The 18,071-nt window shown below is 45.0% G+C and overlaps 1 protein-coding gene across 12 annotated transcripts in view; it reads right to left on the bottom strand.

Moving 5' to 3' along the window:
- LOC112221723 (retinoic acid receptor gamma-A) overlaps positions 1-18,071 on the bottom strand; it is a 71,804-nt gene that overhangs the window by 19,148 nt on the left and 34,585 nt on the right. Inside the window, exon 1 of one of the 12 annotated variants that reach the window (XM_024383981.2) lies at positions 5,192-5,943. The exons of 10 other annotated variants lie outside the window; for them this stretch is intronic. In XM_024383981.2, the coding sequence (XP_024239749.1) occupies positions 5,192-5,336 (145 nt within the window). In that variant the 5' untranslated portion in view covers positions 5,337-5,943. Of the gene's footprint in view, positions 1-5,191; positions 5,944-18,071 lie in introns of those variants that run through there. One more of the 12 variants, XM_024383987.2, reaches the window with a different exon arrangement.

The following is an 18,071-nucleotide window of genomic DNA, read 5'->3' as shown; positions in this document are numbered from 1 at the left end:
GTTGAGGTTAGGGTTAGCTGTGTAACTTGAGGTTGGGGTTAGGGTTGGCTGTGTCACTTGAGGTTGGGGTGTAGCTGTGTAACTTGAGGTATGAAATCTGGTTCATAAACAACATATATAAAAGCACAGATTTCAACCCACACGGACAGGAAGAGAAAGCCTGGTCGCAGATCTGTTTGTGCTACTGCATTGCCCTCTCGGATGGACATTTTGCCGCAACAATGACCCATAGGAGTTGGTGAGACAGCACAAACAGATCTGGGACCAGATTGGGAAGAGGAGAATAACCTAGCTCATCAACAACAACACCCATAAAAACACTGATTTCAACCCACATGGATGGGAAGAGATAGCCTGGTCCCAGGACTGTTTGTGCTGGTGTCAGCTGTCCTCCATGTTCGGCTTGACAATGACCATAGAAGTTAGCAAGACAACACAAAAAGGAAACAGGGCATCTGTCCCTTTTGCATCCATGTGGGTTGAAATCAGTACTTTTGTAGTTTATGTACCAGATTGTGTAGAGTGTAGTGATCACATATAAAGAGAAAGCTAGCCAGTGCATGTGAGGTGACTGGTGCCCATCCAGGCTATGTTGATTAGACTAACAGACAGATCTGTCCTATTTACAGTTTTCAGTGTGGAAGGGCTATAAGCTGTCAGGACAGTGTGGAGCTAGATTCCAGCAAGCCACTGTGGAATCTAGCCTTGGCACGTCCTGGCTAACCTAACCCTGTCTGTGGGTCTGACACAACAGTCCCAGCGCCAGTGGTTTTGGGCTCCGGGCACACAGACACAAGCAAGCGCTTACACACGCGCGCGTACGTACGTACGCAATGCACACACACCGACACATGCGGACACAGGTAGATTTACACCTTCTCATTCACACCCAAGTCCAACACCCACCCACACACAGCCAGACAGACAGGCCTTACAATAATTTCTAGCCAGCATTGGGTTCGGGATGTGTGTTATTTTAGCCTGCACTTTGTCTAAAAACTCTACTATTCCTTCCCTGAACAAATAGAAGTTTAAGGGCAGTGTATGAAGGATCAGGCCTATGGGTGTGCATGTCTGTGTGGCACACAATGGCTGTTTGAAATTCAAAAGGAAAAATGACGGGTTTTCTTTTCCCCCGGTCGTATCAGTTACGCTGCAATGACCTGGCAATCAGCTGACTATTTAAGCCTTTTAACTTCGTACACTTCCATTTGACGTGATGCTGACGGGATCAGCAGGGTTTATGTCTGTATTACAGCACTGACTAGTCCACATTCCTGCTGCTGCCCTTCCATGCAATGTACCCCTCACCCCACCCCAAGTCTCTCTCACACACACACACACACACACACACACACACACACACGCACGCATGCACCACACACACACACACACACACACACACACACACACACACACACACACACACACACACACACACACACACACACACACACACACGCTCCTAACCATCCCTCCTCACCAACCAGCCAACCAACTATCTATTCACAGTCCTGCCCCCTCAGGCATTCTAATCTTTTAATTGGATCTTTTGTAATTCTAATGAAATAACTGCAGAGTTCCATTAGCAAGAGAGAATGATCCGTAGTTCCGTTAGGACAGAGAAGGATCTGAACTGCTCGGTGTGACAGTGGTCACAGGGACCACTTAGCAGTCTGTGGCTACGTCTCGAAGGGCACAATATTTCCTATACAGTCCGCCTGGGCCCTGGTCAAAAGCAGTGCACTATATAGGGGACTAAGGTGCCATTTGGGGCACATCCTGTCTTTTCCTCCCAGCTAGGTAGTTATAGGACCTGTTTCATTTAGCTCATCAATTCACATTGAACAGTACATTAAGGGAAAACAAAGAGCTCTGTGTGTTTGTGCGTGTGCGCGCGCGCGTGCGTACAATGAGGAGAGAGAAGAGAGATCCAATCGAAAACAATCAACATGTGACCAGTTAGACTGACCCTATTGGTTACAAAAAGAAGAGGAAAGCTTTCAAATAGAACTCTATCACATGTATTACAGCTAAATTGCTAGATCCTTCTATGTGCAAGAACATGTCGGTAATGCAAAAGGCGGGGTATCACTGCTGCGTTCATCCTTCGGCGTCTCATAGGAAGTTGACTAATTTAGCACGTCATGACGACGTCTGAATGCGTTATTATGGTATGTCTCCACCATTACCCTTTTCCTGTCCATAACATGTGAGAAAAGGAAATTGCGTTATCCTTGCAGCACAGGGACATAGAAAGTGAAGAAACAGCAGATGCGCCTTTCATTCATACCTACCGTCAAATATGATCCAGTAGGAGTCATTTCAAAATCACCACACCATTTTCCTTCCCATACAGCCCTGACATATTACTACAAACAATTTTTACATCAGACACTTGAAGAGCAGTAGGCTACAAGGACACCAAATATGTAGTGTATCTGACATTGGCCAGCCCATAGCCTCTCTGTAACCTCTGACATTGGCCAGAAGAGAAGGAGTCACCAATCACCAGATAGAAAACAGGAACGCGGATCATGACCACACACTAAAAGTCCCCTTTGATTCTGACCAGGCAGACTAACAGCAATGACACCGCAACCACAAGGAAATCCAAAATCTACCCCACTGATTTCCAGAATTGCTTTCGAGTAACTTTTCTTTATTAGCATGGTGTCTGTTTGTCAGTATTGTAATAAACGGATGATAATGACGTGACTCAACAATGAATCACCGTGTTGCTAATGTTTGGATTGCATATAGAGAGAGAGTTGTGGGAAAAATAATCTTAGGTTTAAAAACAAATATGATGTTCAATCCTTCATTAACTCTGGTTTCAGAGTTCTCCCTAACAAAATAAGAAACAAACCGAATATCTAGGACAAATGTAGGAACGAGTGTCATGCTTTAACAGCTCACTGGGAAAAGAGTCAAGGAGTCATGAATGTTGTTCATTTTATGACAGTAGAGCTGAGTAGAGACACTCATAGCGGAGTGTCTCTACTTTTGGGGAGTTTAGCTCGTTAGCTCGCTGCTAGCCCCCTGTTTGTGTCCCAAATGGCACCCTATTCCCTTCATAGTGCACTCCTTTTGACCAGGACCCATACGCCATAGCAGTGCACTGCTATGGGCGTAGGGTATCATTTGGGACTCGACCGCTGTGCTCTGCAGCTGGCCAGGCCTAATGAGAGAGAGATCAGACTTAAACATCAATTCATCTGCCTCATTGAAGAGGACAATGAGGGGCAACTGGTTCAGCAAGGTTAAATAAAGGTTAAATAAAATAAATAAAAGTAAGGAGAGCTATCATGGCTGCTGCTCGTGTAGGACGGGGCCACTTTGTTTACTACGGTTATTGGGCACAGAGGGACAGAAACAGCACATCGCACACACATGGATGCACACGCACCTACGCACAGCAACACCGACTGATAGTTCTGCCTACCCTCAGGGCAACCTGGCCTCTCTCTCTCTCTCGACTCTCTTTCCAGGAACAAAAAAATAAAAAATACATTTGGGACCTGACCGGCTACTTTTTAGATGTGTGGTGTGGGGGTCAGAGTGAAAGACTAGTGAGGTCTCTGATTGACTAAATAAACACATCTCCTCTTGTTATCATGAGAGCTCCCTGGCTGGCTGTAGAAGAGAGGAGATGAGAGGGGAGGAGGGAGGGAGGAGAACAGGAAAGAAAGAATAAAGCAAAGGAGAGGAGAGGAGAGGCTGGCTGGTCTGCATGGAGTCCCCCTAGGCCTCCCCTGGCCTGACAGGGCATCTGTCTTCATTAAAGAGAACCCAGTGTGCATGACAGCCACTGAAACGCTGGTGTCTTCACGAGTAATGAAGACAGATGACTGCCCCCAAGAACCCGTCAAAAGGAGAGGAAAAAAAGCAGAAGGTTGAACTATATCAAATATGAAAAAGCAATGCTTAGGGAGAATCCAACACCGCAGTTATTCCCCCCCAAAAACCTCAACGGGAAGGGTTACAGAGAAGCAACAATTGAACTAGCTACTGTTTTGTGGTTTGATGGTGTGTTGCGTTTTTCTTCTTAGTGGTGTCATTCGTGGCTTGTTCCCTACAACACCACATCACACCCCCACTCCTTCTTTTCCACACTGATTCTCTTTCTGACAGCCCCATAGGCCCCCTGGACGCCTATGGAAATGGACTTAAGTTTTGTCTGTCCGAGACAGGCCTGTTGTTAATAGAGCCAGAGGAGTGTCGGAAATCTGGGACGGAGGGAAGGCGGTGAGCGAGGGAGGAAATATTCAAACTCTGGCAGAGAAAAAGACAGCGAGAAAAAACCCTTTGGCTCTTCTGAAGCCCGAGCAACATTTCAAGTTACTAATTTATTCATCAATTTAACCACTGAATAATTCATCTACTTATTCATTTATAGCTATTTAGCTCCGGAGAAATATCATTAACAGCAACAATACTTCCAACTAAAAACGCGTACTACTTTCACGGCCACTGTGGTTCCCACATGTCAAGCTCACGCCGTCACAGTGGCGATTGGGACGAGAACAAGGCATGTACAGTAATCTGCCTGGCTGACGTTATGTCCCAAGTGTCAGGTTTCTCGCTATGTCCCTCTCTCTTTTCCATCTGTACTTTCTTACTTTGCATGCACAGCCAACCACAGCCAACCACAGCCAACCACAGCCAACCACAGCCAACCACAGCCAACCCCGCAAGGTCCGAACTCAGGTGGCTGGCATTATCACGGCGAGCCTGAACCTGTGGTTTAGCACAACAGCCTCTCAGAAGTCAAACAAACACACACAGACAGACACAGAGACTAGCATAGCATAGCATTAGCTAGCTGTCCCAGTTGGTGAGTTGCCCCAACAGGCTCTTGGGGGTTAAGAGGGTGAGTGCAGGGCAGAGGGTGGGGGCGGAGATCCAAGTCCCAGTCTCGTCCTGTCCAATCACACGCACACACACACACACACACACACACACACACACACACACACACACACACACACACACACACACACACACACACACACAGAGCTCTGTGGTATGGTGCGCTCTAGACCCTCTAGCCTTGACAGTCAGTTCCCTAGTTAGAGCGGTCCTGCCTGGGGTGAACAACAAGCCCAGCGGCACACACTGAGTCCAGCATCCAGCTAGCTCAGCGGGAGAGCGTGACACAGGACATGCAAACAGGATGCCATTGACTTACATTGAACGCTGGCGCTGCCGGTCCAGGCGAAGGGGTCCAGGCCCACGAAGAAGGGGCTTGCCTTCCGCAGCATGCACGTACCCCGGCTGGTGACATCATAAAGCTGGCGGGGGCCCATCCCCAGAGCTTCCATACAGTCAAACATGGTGGTGGAGCTTTAACCCTCCTTCTACTGTTACAGTACCACTTCCCTAGTCCCTACCTCCTGAGAACACACAGATAAACCCTGATGCTCTACCTACCCCTCTTCCTTCCTCCTGGAGTAGCTAGGTCACCTCACTGTAGTACAACAACAACAACAACAGCAAAGGTCCTGGTTCAAACCCCTCCTGTAGCTCTGATGTGTTGCTGCCTCCTGCTACCTTTTCCCTCCTTTCCTTCCTTCCTTCCTTCCTTCCTTCCTTCCTTCCTTCTCTCTCTCTCTCTCTCTCTCTCTCGCCTGTTCTCTCCTTTCCTTCTGGAACTTCTGTTCCCCCTTTTCCCTTCCCCTTGTCTGGAATGCAGGACTGGTTCCTGCCTGGCTGTGGCTGCTCCTCTGAGCTCTCTGTTGCTCTATCGTTCTCCCCTCGCCCTAGGGCAAGCTGCTCCCTGTCTGCTGTAAAAGACCTAAATAACAGCTCCCTCTCTTTCACACAGCCCTCTCTCTCTCTCTCCCTCTCTCTCTCTCTCTCTCTCTCTCTCTCTCTCTCACTGCTGCGTCCCAGGCATACACAGCATAGTGGAGTGAACCAACCGCCTCAGCCTGAGAGCGAGAGGGGGTGGAGAGAGAGAGAGCGAGAAAGAGAGAGGATCTGGAGGGAGGGGGTGGAGAGAGAGAAAGAGAGTGAGAGAGCGAGCGAGAGGAGGAGGGATGGGGAAGAGGAGGGGAGGGGGCCAGAGCCCTTTGCTGCTAGGAAGAGACTGATTTGGTTAGAGGACAAAACTTTATTCCATTCTTCTCAACTCCTCTTTTTTGTCCACGGCTTTCTTTTGTGTTTCATATTTCAGCCTGAACGCAAACAAACACAACCTCTCTCCTCCTCTGCCCTATTCAGATCCCTCTCCTCCTGTTGGTTGTCTCCATTTGTCTTTGCACTGCACCTCCCCCATTTCCCCTGCAGCCAATATGAGTCCCCTCCCTCCCTCCCTGACCCCCCGTCTCTAATCATAACCATATTAAAGTCTGGACAGGCAGACACAGAGAAAGAGAGAGGGAGAGAAAGAGGGAGGGAGGGAGAGAGAGAGAGAGAGAGAGAGAGAGAGAGAACTGTGCTGAACCCAGATGCCAGGCTAAATCCCTCCCTTTTGTCTATCTGTTTCTCTCGCTCACTCCCCCTTTCCCTCTCCCCTCCTCTCCCTTCCCTTCTCTCTCCATCTCGCTCTCTTTCTGTCTCTCCTTCCCCTTTTTTCTCATTCTTTCTGTTTTTTCTCTCTCTATCCTCCCCTCTCTCTCTCTCTGGCAGTGCTTTAACAGTGATGAATGAGAGCCTGCGTGGCTCAATCCCCTCAGTGCATTAAGTCAGATAAATACCCTCAATACACACACACACACACAAACACACATACACACTGTGAGATTGGCAGTGAACACACTCCTCTCAAACTCATCTGACCTCCTTCAAGTCAAAACAAATACATAACTGGAGCTAACTGGAGACTCAGGGAAATAAGAGAGAAAAATGGATATAAACATGGAAAATAATGGTGACACTTTCTATTAAAAAAAAAACGTGTGGTCAAGTGTACTGAGGCGTCTGTTAAATACACTTCAAATAAACTGTCATTTGATTTTAATATAATGCTTCATTAGTGTCACAACACATTTTCTTTGTATTTACAAGACATTATAAAAGGGCATTACAAAGTTGTATACATGTGTACTTGGGACAAAATACTAGCATGAACACGGAAGACAAATAAAGGATTTCCATAAAAGGTCTCTTGACAGACGATGTGTCGCGTCGACATGACACACCTGAAAGGTAATTGCACCACCAGACACAGACACACAAGGCATGCCTCACATTCTAAACCACCAGTCAACATTCCTAAAGCATGAAGCACACCGAGAAGCTCACTGCGGATAGACTGCCTATAGGTACTTATCACAGCGGGAGGCCGTTTCTTCTCTCGCTAGAACAAACGCGGTATCTGCTGCGTGCCGACCCAGTAACGACAAACCTGCAGTTTCTACTTGTAGAATCGGAATGCTCGTCGGTGACCAACAACTTGACTTTGAGCGGATCAGAGAGCAAGAACCCCCAACAGGAGTGACAAATGGAGTTGGTCCCCTCTTTGCTGCCATGATAGCCGCCACTCTTCTGGGAAGGCTTTCCACTCAATGTGGGAACTTTGCTGAGGGGACTTGCTTCCATTCAGCCACAAGAGTATTAGTGAGGTCGGGTAATGATGTTGGGCGAGTAGGCCTGGCTCGCAGTATGCGTTGCAATTCATCCCAAAGTGGTTCGATGGGGTTCAGGTCATGGCTCTGTGCAGGCCAGTCAAGTTCTTCCACACTGTTCTCGACAAACCATTTCTGTATTGACCTCACTTTGTGCACAGGGTTATTGTCATGCTGAAACAGGAAAGGGCCTTCCCCAAACTGTTGCCACAAAGTTGGAACCACAAAATTTCCTAGAATGTCACTGTATGCTGTAGCGTTAAGATTTCCCTTCACTGGAACTAAGGGGCCTAGCCCGAACCATGAAAAACAGCCCCAGTCCATTATTCCTCCTTCACCAAACTTAACAGTTGGCACTATGCATTGGGGCAGGTAGCATTCTCATGGCATCCGCCAAACCCAGATTCGTCCGTCAGACTGCCAGATGGTGATGCATGAGCATTTCTTGTGCTGGCGTTGCTTCCAAAGGCAGTTTGGAACTTGGTAGTGAGTGTTCTGTGAGCTTGTGTGGCCTACCACTTCACGGCTGAGCCGTTGTTGCTCCTAGATGTTTCCACTTCACAATCACAGCACTTACAGTTGACCGGGACAGTTCTATCAGGGCAGAAATGTGACAAACTAACTTGTTGGAAAGGTGGTATCCTATGACGGTGCCACGCTGAAAGTCATTCTACTGCCAATGTTTGTCTATGGAGATCGCATGGCGGTGTGCTTAATTTTATACATCCGTTGTGGCTGAAATAGCTGAATCCACTAATTTGAAGGGGTGACCACATACTTTTGTATATATAGTGTATATTGTGCTAACTAGTGAATATGCTAACGTCAACTAGCTAGCTAAGCATTTGTCTATGGGCTGGCAGTGACAGTATGGGATTATGGAGAGTTAATTCAATTGTTTATTCTTCATATTGCTAGGTAGTTATCTAGCTGTGGCCATCTGGCTAGTATCAACAAGGGCATTCTACAAAATAGAAACATTAGCGCAGCTAGCTAATAAACTAAGACTAAGCAACATAGACAGACATGCATTACCAAACAACGCTACTGCCACCTTCTGGTTTGGAGTATTTTAACAAGGCTGAATGGCTGATGACGTCAAGGTCGTTGCTGTGTGAACACAAAAGAGATTGACTGCCGACAGTGTTCAGAGGTGCTAAGTACTGCAGGCAAACATTTGACAATCTTACCGGTGTGTCTGAGCTATTAGAGTTTCATCTTCCCTTCAACTCACTATAGCTTTCCATATAGCGTTCAAAGAAACCCTGCAACCCTGCTCTGCAATCAAAATGATTTACACTCAGGCCATGTCTCAAATAAGGGGTCAAAAGTAGTCCACTAATTACGGTAGTCAATGGGTTGGCATTTGGGACACAGGCAAAGTGATGTATAGTGAATCAATAGCCAATCTATGATCAATAAATAAGACTGACACTGGTTCAACTATTGAGCAGTAGACAGACGCTGGCTGGTTGTCCCATAAAACAAACAACTGAACACAATACAATTGGATGAGGAGGAGGTATTCTCCATAGAATGGGCTCATGCTCTGTGCACTCCCTGCCTGAACATCCATCGCCCCTGTCAGACTGGTGGAAGTGGTACGACCCATCAGGCAGCAACAACACAATTTCCTGTCAATCTGTGCTACTGGCTTGCTGGGCTCTCTCCATAAACACACACGCACACGCACACACACAGCCTAAGCTGTCACACACACACACATTCACACACACATGAATGCCCGAACACACACATGCACGCACACACACAGACGCATCCACGAACACACACACGCACACACACACACGCACACACACACACACACACACACACACAAACCATGAAACAGGCAAAGTGTCAATACAGGACTAAGATTGAATTCTACTACACCGACTCCAACATTTGTCGGATGTGGCAGGACCTGCAAACTATTACAGACTACAAAGGGATTCACAGCCGCTAGCTGCCCAGTAAAATGAGCCAACCAGACGTGCTAAATTACTTCTATGCTCGCTACAAGGCAAGCAACACTGAAGCATGCATGAGAGCATCAGCTGTTCCAGACGACTGTGTTATCACGCCCTATGTAGCCGATGTGAGTAAGACCTTTAAACCTTTAAAGGTCAACATTCACAAAGCCGCAGGGCCAGACGGATTACCCTGACGTGTACTCCGAGTATACACTGACCAACTGGCAAGTGTCTTCAACAACATTTTCAAACTGTCCTTGACTGAGTCTGTAATATCAACATGTTTCAAGCAGACCACCATAGTCCCTGTGCTCAAGAACACTAAGGTAACCTGCCTAAATGACTACCGACCCGTATCACTCATGTCTGTAGCCGTGAAGTGCTTTGAAAGGCTGGTCATGGCTCACATTAACACCATTATCCCAGAAACCCTAAACCCACTCCAATTTGCATACCGCCCCAACAGATCCACAGATGATGCCATCTTTGTTGCACTCAACACTGCCCTTTCTCACCTGGACAAAAGGAACACCTACGTGAGAATGCTATTCAATGACTACAGCTCAACGTTCAACACCATAGTGCCCTCCAAGCTCATCACAAAGCTAAGGACCCTGGGACTAAACACCTCCCTCTGCAACTGGATCCGGGACTTCCTGATGGGCCACACCCCAGGTGGTAAGGGTAGGTAACAACACATCTGCCACGCTGATCATCAAAACGGGGGCCCTTCAGGTGTGCGTGCTCAGTCCTCTTCTGTACTCCCTGTTCACCCATGACTGCATGGCCACGCACGACTCCAACACCATCATTCAATTTGCCCATGACACAACACCTGGTAGGCCTGATCACCGACAACGATGAGACAGCCTACAGGGAGGAGGTCAGAGACCTGGCCGTGTGGTGCCAGGATAACAACCTCTCCCTCAGTGTGATCAAGACAAAGGACCGAACACGCCTCCATTCTCATCGTAGGGGCTAGAGTGGAGCAGGTTGAGAGCTTCAAGTTCCTTGGCGTCCAGATCACCAAACAAATGAGTCACTTTAACTCTACCTACATGTACATATTACCTCAATTACCTCGACTAACTGGTGCCCCTGCACATTGACTCTGTACCGGTACCCCTGTATATAGCCTCTCTTTTTTTTTTTTTTTTTTTACAGCTGCTCTTCAATTATTTGTTATTTTTTAATTATCTATTTTTAATTAACACTTATTTTTCTTAAAACTGCATTGTTGGTTAAGGGCTTGTAAGTAAGCATTTCCCTGTAAGGTCTACACCTGTTGTATTCGGCGCATGTGACAAATACAATTTGATTTGATTTGACTGGCTGCCTTCTCACACTTAGTCCTCACTCTTCTCCTTTCCCTGTTTCATGATGCAAACCTTGTTTTCACATTTGGAGGTATGGGGGGAGGGGCAGGGGAGGGGGTATAAGGAATGATATTTATTAAATTGTTTATTGATTTAAAAGCCTCTTCCCTATTGGGATGTATCATTTATTTTCTTAAGTTGGCAGTTGGCAGGATGCGTGCGTACACACACACACACACACACACACACACACACACACACACACACACACACACACACACACACACACACACACACACACACACACACACACACACACACACACACACACACACACACACACACACACACACACACACACACTCTTAAAGAGCCCCTTGGACTCTTTCTTCAAATAATTGTCAAGTAATAAAGCAGGAGAGTTTATGACAGGAATTAAAGAACATTGAGGTGGTGATAGAGCAGAAGGATTCCCCGCAAATATACACCACAGGACCTACATCTCTACAGGACAGAATGCTAAGGCACCAGTCAATACCTCAGTGAAGCGTATTCATTGTTGCCAGGGGAAGCCAGGCTTCCCTCAAAAATTGGAGAAAAAAAATCAAGTAGCAGCGAGCATTTGGCCTCCCTTGATAAAAAAGTATAAAATAGTAGCCAATCAGAGTTGAGCTAAATTGAGTGAGCTCAACTGTGAATGGTCCTGGCCCACCAAAAAAAAAAAGTGTCAAAGGAAGCCAGTTTGGATTTGGCTTCACTCTATTCACATCACATCGAGAGAAAAACATCACTGACAGAACAAAAACTTGAATTGTTGCATATCATTGTGTTGTTGTCCATTTTAGCTAGCTAGCAAGCTAAAATGGTATCTTTTCTAAATTAGCCATGGATGGAGATAGGGATTTGGACTTGTGGTTTTACTTTATTCTCTGTACAGGCCAATGATTATAACGCCGATTCTGACCCAACCATTAATTCATACATTCTACCCCTGACCTGAGAGGATGGAAGTTCAATATGTAGCTCAATGTAGTAGGTAAATGTTAACTACCTGGCCTACATTTAAGTGTGTTCTTTATGACAGAGTCGTAGACTGTTTTGTCAACATGAAAGAGAGGAGGATGGCATTGGCGTTTCTCTACAAGTAGGGTGAATCAACCTATTTTTTTCTACTTGCACAAATGCACACACACAAGTTCTTATTTTCAATGACAGCCTAGGAACAGTGGGTTAACTGCCTGTTCAGGGGCAGAACAACAGATTTGTACCTTGTCAGCTCAGGGATTTGAACTTGCAACCTTTCAGTTACTAGTCCAACACTCTAACCACTCGGCTACCCTGCTGCCCCTAACTGTTTGTTATCACGGTCACAAGGCATATGAACTAAGAAGTTATAGAACAAACGATGCAATTATCCCAACACATAGGTTGTAATATGGCTTTTTTCTGACTTGGCTTCCCCAGGGATTTTACTCACTCACCGCTACTGCAATACCTAACCTTTAAGTCAGGGTTCCCCAACTGGCATCCCGCAGCCTGAATTTTGCCCACAAATGGTTTTATTCGGCCCCTCTACATTTTTGAGCAAAAAAATCTCAACATTTAATCTTTTTACTCCTGGTTGGACAAAAAACTCTGTAAAAACACCAGGAAATCATCTCCAAGTTATTTTACTTTTGGAAATCTGTTCCCAAGTATTCCCACACATAAAACACACATGGGACTGTATAAAAATGTAAGCAAGGTTTGAAAATATCTTATTTTTTCAAATATTGTGGTCAATTTGCAGGATACAAATGATTTGTAATTATGTTCCAGCCCTCTGACAATCCACTCAAGAAAAAAATTGTCTCGCGGCTGAATCTAGTTGATGATCCCTGCTTTAAGTGTCACGACTTCCGTCGGTCCCTCTCCTAGTTCGGGCGGCGTTCGGCAGTCGACGTCACCGGCCTTCTAGCCATCGCCGATCCACCTTTCATTTTCCATTGGTTTTGTCTTGTCTTCCCTCACACCTGGTTTTAATTCCATCAATTACATGTTGTGTATTTAACCCTCTGTTCCCCCCCATGTCCTTGTCCGGAATTGTTTCTTGTAGTGCTTGTGTACGTTATGCTGGTGGATACCGGGTTTTGTTTGACCCATTCATTGATTGTTTACAGTGGTTTTTATGTTTATTAAACGACACTGTTGTAAATCAGTTCTCTCTCCTGCGCCTGACTTCTCTGCCGCCAGTACGCACCCCGTTTACATTCAGTTTTCTAGTAGTTTCTTTTTACAGACATTGATGGTCTTGTGAAGGTCATTTTTATTTCTTTCTCTTTCTTTATGTCTACTTCTCCCTCCTACTTTTACAATAATGGCTCGAGTAACATGTTGTTACCAGAAGACTGCTTCTCACAACTTTTTTTCCTGGAAACGATGACTGGTCCCCCCATCAATCCCCTGTCAAACAGGCAGAAACATGCCAAACCATCCACACATCTAAGGGTTGACGCTGACTAAACCTATGTCGTCATCTTTCAAAGAATAAAAGAAAACATTTTGTAATCGACCAACCCACACTTAATAACTGCCCTTATTGAGTACATTTGATTTGCAGGCTCTCTCACTAACTTTCTCCCACTTTGACATTTCTTTCACTGTGTTTTGAGCTCATAATTCAGACCAATAATCCTGACTTCTCCATTTCTAAGCCCTACACAAAGTTAGTAAAAGTATGCAAAGTTTTATAATGCCCCATGCAACAAAAAAAACTCTCTCCACACAGTGTGTTTGGACATTTAATACACATACTCCATACTGCTTGTGACCCAGGCCAGGTCCCTGCCTCCCTGCCTCCTCCCCTTCCTCCCTGGCCATAGAGCCTGAACTCTACAGCAACCCCCCACTGGGCCACTAACTTTCCCCTAAACATCTCCTGCCTTTCTCTCCCTCCCTCTCACTCGGTTTGTCTCACATTTTCATCACCCTTTCTCCTGAATTCCCACCTTTCCTTTTCCTCTGCTCCCTTCTCCCCTCATTTTATCATGCTTGTTATTACTCCCCTATCTCTCCTCTCGATCTTTTCTCTATGGTGTGTTTTGTGTGAATGTTTTCTCATTGTTTTTCTTTTCTATTCTTTTCTGTTAATTATCCTATGAATGCTCACCAGCTCTATTGTCATGCTTTGTGACGGAGCAACATTTGAAGTATTTTGGGGTTGGTAAAATACCCCCGCACAGCGCCTATTTGCACCTCTACCGGATGGAAACTACTAAGTGTAGTGGCTGTGCTCAACGCAATAGCAATTCCAAATGTAGATCCTTCAAACACCGCCAAACAGGGAAACAGATCCCAATCAAAGCTGTTATCATGTGCTCCACTAACGCAGTTATTTATAACTTGTTCTTGTGCTAAAAATTCCACTAGCCAGCACCTTGCCTAAACAGACGAGCGTTTCTTTCGCCTCCAGGAAAGTAGATTGTACCAGGTTTTCCTCTGGGATTCTGCCTGTGCTTAGCTCCATTTCCTTTCTTTCTTATCCTGAAAAACTCCTCAGTCCTTAACGATTACAAGCATACCCATAACATGATACAGTCACCACTATGCTTGAGAATATGGAGAGTGGTACTCAGTAAAGTGTTTGTATTGGATTCGGCCCAAACATAACACCTTTCTATTCAGGACAAAAAATGAATTGCTTTGTCACATTTTCTAAAATATTAATATTAAAATAGTTGTATTCTGTACAGGCTTCCTTCTTTTCACTCTGTCAACTAGGATATTATTGTGGAATAACTACAATGTTGTTGATCTGTTATCCGTTTTCTCCTATCACAGCCATTAAACTCTGTACCTGTTTTAAAGTCACCATTGGCCTCGGTGAAATCGCTGAGTGGTTTCCTTCCTTTCCAGCAACTGAGTTAGGAAGGACGCCTGTATCCTTGTAGTGACTGGGTGTATTGATACACCATCGAAAGGGTAATTAATAACTTCACCATGCTCAAAGGGTTATTCAATGTCTGCTTTTTTTCGTTTTGTTTACCCATCTGCCAATAGGTGTTCTTCCTTGTGAGGCATTGGAAAACCTCCCTGGTCTTTGTGGTTGAATCTGTTTGAAATTCACTGCTCAACTGAGGGACCTTATAGATAATTGTATGGGTGGGATACAGAGTTGAGGTAGTCATTCAAAAATCATGCTAAACACTATTATTGCACACAGAGTGAATACATGCAACTTATTATGTGACTTGTTAAGCACATTTTTACTCCTGAACTTATTTAGGCTTGTCAGAACAAAGGGCTTGAATACTTATTCACTCAGCTTTTCATATTTAATTCAATTGTAACAAAGTCTCAAAACATGAACCCATTTTGACATTATGGGGTAATGTGTTTAGGCCAGTGACCATTTTCTATTCAGGCTGTAAAATAACAAAATGTGGAAAAAGGTCAAGGGGTGGGAAAACTTTATGAGGTCGCTGTATGGTTTTCTAAACATTTGTATTTCTTTTTTTGAAATCATATTTTTTTGGAGTGGCGGCAACGATTTAGCAGCAGGGAGCCGTTGCTAAAAGTATATAGGGGAAACACTGACGTGCCTATAGTATTCATTAAACCCCAAAGGCAGTAGTGGTGCCATGAAGCCTGTACATGCTGTAAGCTGTCCTTCAGAGTTGAAGTGAATCAGGTTTTAATACTGTTTTCCATTCTGATGTGAACTACAGATAAGACCTACAGTACTACACAACACATTGTTGCCACTTCCTCTGTCCGCAAATCATAGAGTGATTCCTTACAGTCCTTTCTTACAGCCAACCAAGAAATCAATACTATTGCGAGGTTATAAAGCCAGGAGTAGGTTTCTGGGATAATAAGCAGGACTTGGCACGGTGATATCTGTAGCATGTGTGCAGTCAGTGTGTGGACGTGCTGAAACAGATTGCCAGTGATGACAGTGATGTAGAACGCCACTTCAGCTCCCTCCCTCCCTCCCTCCACGGTGCATATGTGTGTGTTAGCTACCAACACACACATACAGTATGCACGCAGATCACACACACACGCAGACAATCCAAGCTACATGCTCTCTAGGTCAGATCTGTTCTCTAGGTCAGATCTGTTCTCTAGGTCAGATCTGTTCTCTAGGTCAGATCTGTTCTCGAGGTCAGATCTGTTCTCTAGATCAGATCTGTTTTCTAGGTCATATCTGTTCTCTAGGTCAGATCTGTTTTCTAGGTCAGATCTGTTCTCTAGGTCAGATCTGTTCTCTAGGTCAGATCTGTTCTCGAGGTCAGATCTGTTCTCGAGGTCAGATCTGTTCTCGAGGTCAGATCTGTTCTCTAGGTCAGATCTGTTCTCTAGGTCAGATCTGTTCTCTAGGTCAGATCTGTTCTCTAGGTCTCTAGGACATAACTCTTCCAACTGACTCACTCACACGGACACAAGTAACACACAAATGCACACTGATAATACACTCAAACGTGAGCTACTACTACTGTGTCAAATAAAAGGACACCTCAGGAGTTCACAAACCTTTTTTTGCTCTGTTACCCACCAATTAAGGTGTCCTTTGATTCGTGACTAGAGGTCGACCGATTATGATTTTTCAATGCCGATACCGATTATTGGAGGACCAAAAAAAGCCGATGCCGATTAATCGGCCGTTTTTGTTGTTGTTGTTGTAATAATGACAATTACAACAATACTGAATGAACACTTATTTTAACTTAATATAATACATCAATAAAATCAATTTAGCCTCAAGTAAATAATGAATCATGTTCAATTTGGTTTAAATAATGCAAAAACAAAGTGTTGGGGAAGAAAGTAAAAGTGCAATATGTGCTATGTAAGAAAGCTAATGTTTCAGTTCCTTGCTCAGAACATGAGAACATATGAAAGCTGGTGGTTCCTTTTAACATGAGTCTTCAATATTCCCAGGTAAGAAGTTCTAGGTTGTAGTTATTATAGGAATTATAGGACTATTTCCCTCTATTCCATTTGTATTTCATTAACCTTTGACTATTGGATGTTCTTATAGGCACTTTAGTATTGCCAGTGTAACAGTATAGCTTCCGTCCCTCTCCTCGCTCCTCCCTGGGCTCGAACCAGCAACATAACGACAACAGCCACCATTGAAGCAGCGTTACCCATGCAGAGCAAGGGGAACAACGACTAGAAGGCTCAGAGCGAGTGACATTTGAAACGCTATTAGCGCGCACTAACTAGCTAGCCATTTCACTTCGGTTACACCAGCCTCATCTCTGGAGCTGATAGGCTTGAAGTCATAAACAGCGCAATGCTTGACGCACAACAAAGAGCTGCTGGCAAAACGCACAAAAGTGCTGTTTGAATGAATGTTTACGCGCTTGCTTCTGCCTACCACCGCTCAGTCAGATACTTAGATACTTGTATGCTTGTATGCTCAGTCAGATTATATGCAACGCAGGACACTCTAGATGTGTAGTTAACTAGTGATTATGTTTGATTGTTTTTTATGAGATAAGTTTAATGCTAGCTAGCAACTTACCTTGGCTTACTGCATTTGCGTAACAGGCAGTCTCCTTGTGGAGTGCAACGAGAGAGAGGTGACAAGGTGAAAATCTGTCGTTCTGCCCCTGAACGAGGCAGTTAACCCACCGTTCCTAGGCCGTCATTGAAAATAATGTGTTCTTAACTGACTTGCCTAGTTAAATAAAGGTATAAAAAAAATATTTTAAAAAATCGGCACCCAAAAATACAGATTTTTGATTGTTATGAAAACTTGAAATCGGCCCTAATTAATCGGCCATTCCGATTAATCGGTCAACCTCTATTCGCGACCCACCAATTGAGGTGTCCTTTGAAGCCTGACCCACCAATTGAGGTGTCCTTTGATTCGTGACCCACCAATTGAGGTGTCCTTTGATTCGTGACCCACCAATTGAGGTGTCCTTTGAAGCCTGACCAACCAATTGAGGTGTCCTTTGATGCCTGACCCACCAATTGAGGAGTCCTTTGAAGCCTGACCCACCAATTGAGGTGTCCTTTGATTCGTGACCCACCAATTGAGGTGTCCTTTGAAGCCTGACCAACCAATTGAGGTGTCCTTTGATGCCTGACCCACCAATTGAGGTGTCCTTTGATTCGTGACCCACCAATTGAGGTGTCCTTTGAAGCCTGACCCACCAATTGAGGTGTCCTTTGATTCGTGACCCACCAATTGAGGTGTCCTTTGAAGCCTGACCTAC

This window comes from Oncorhynchus tshawytscha, linkage group LG22 (assembly GCF_018296145.1).
Source record: "Oncorhynchus tshawytscha isolate Ot180627B linkage group LG22, Otsh_v2.0, whole genome shotgun sequence".
NCBI classification, from domain to species: domain Eukaryota; kingdom Metazoa; phylum Chordata; class Actinopteri; order Salmoniformes; family Salmonidae; genus Oncorhynchus; species Oncorhynchus tshawytscha.
Note: the sequence above shows the minus strand (reverse complement) of the source record. Positions and strands in the feature narration are given on the sequence as shown.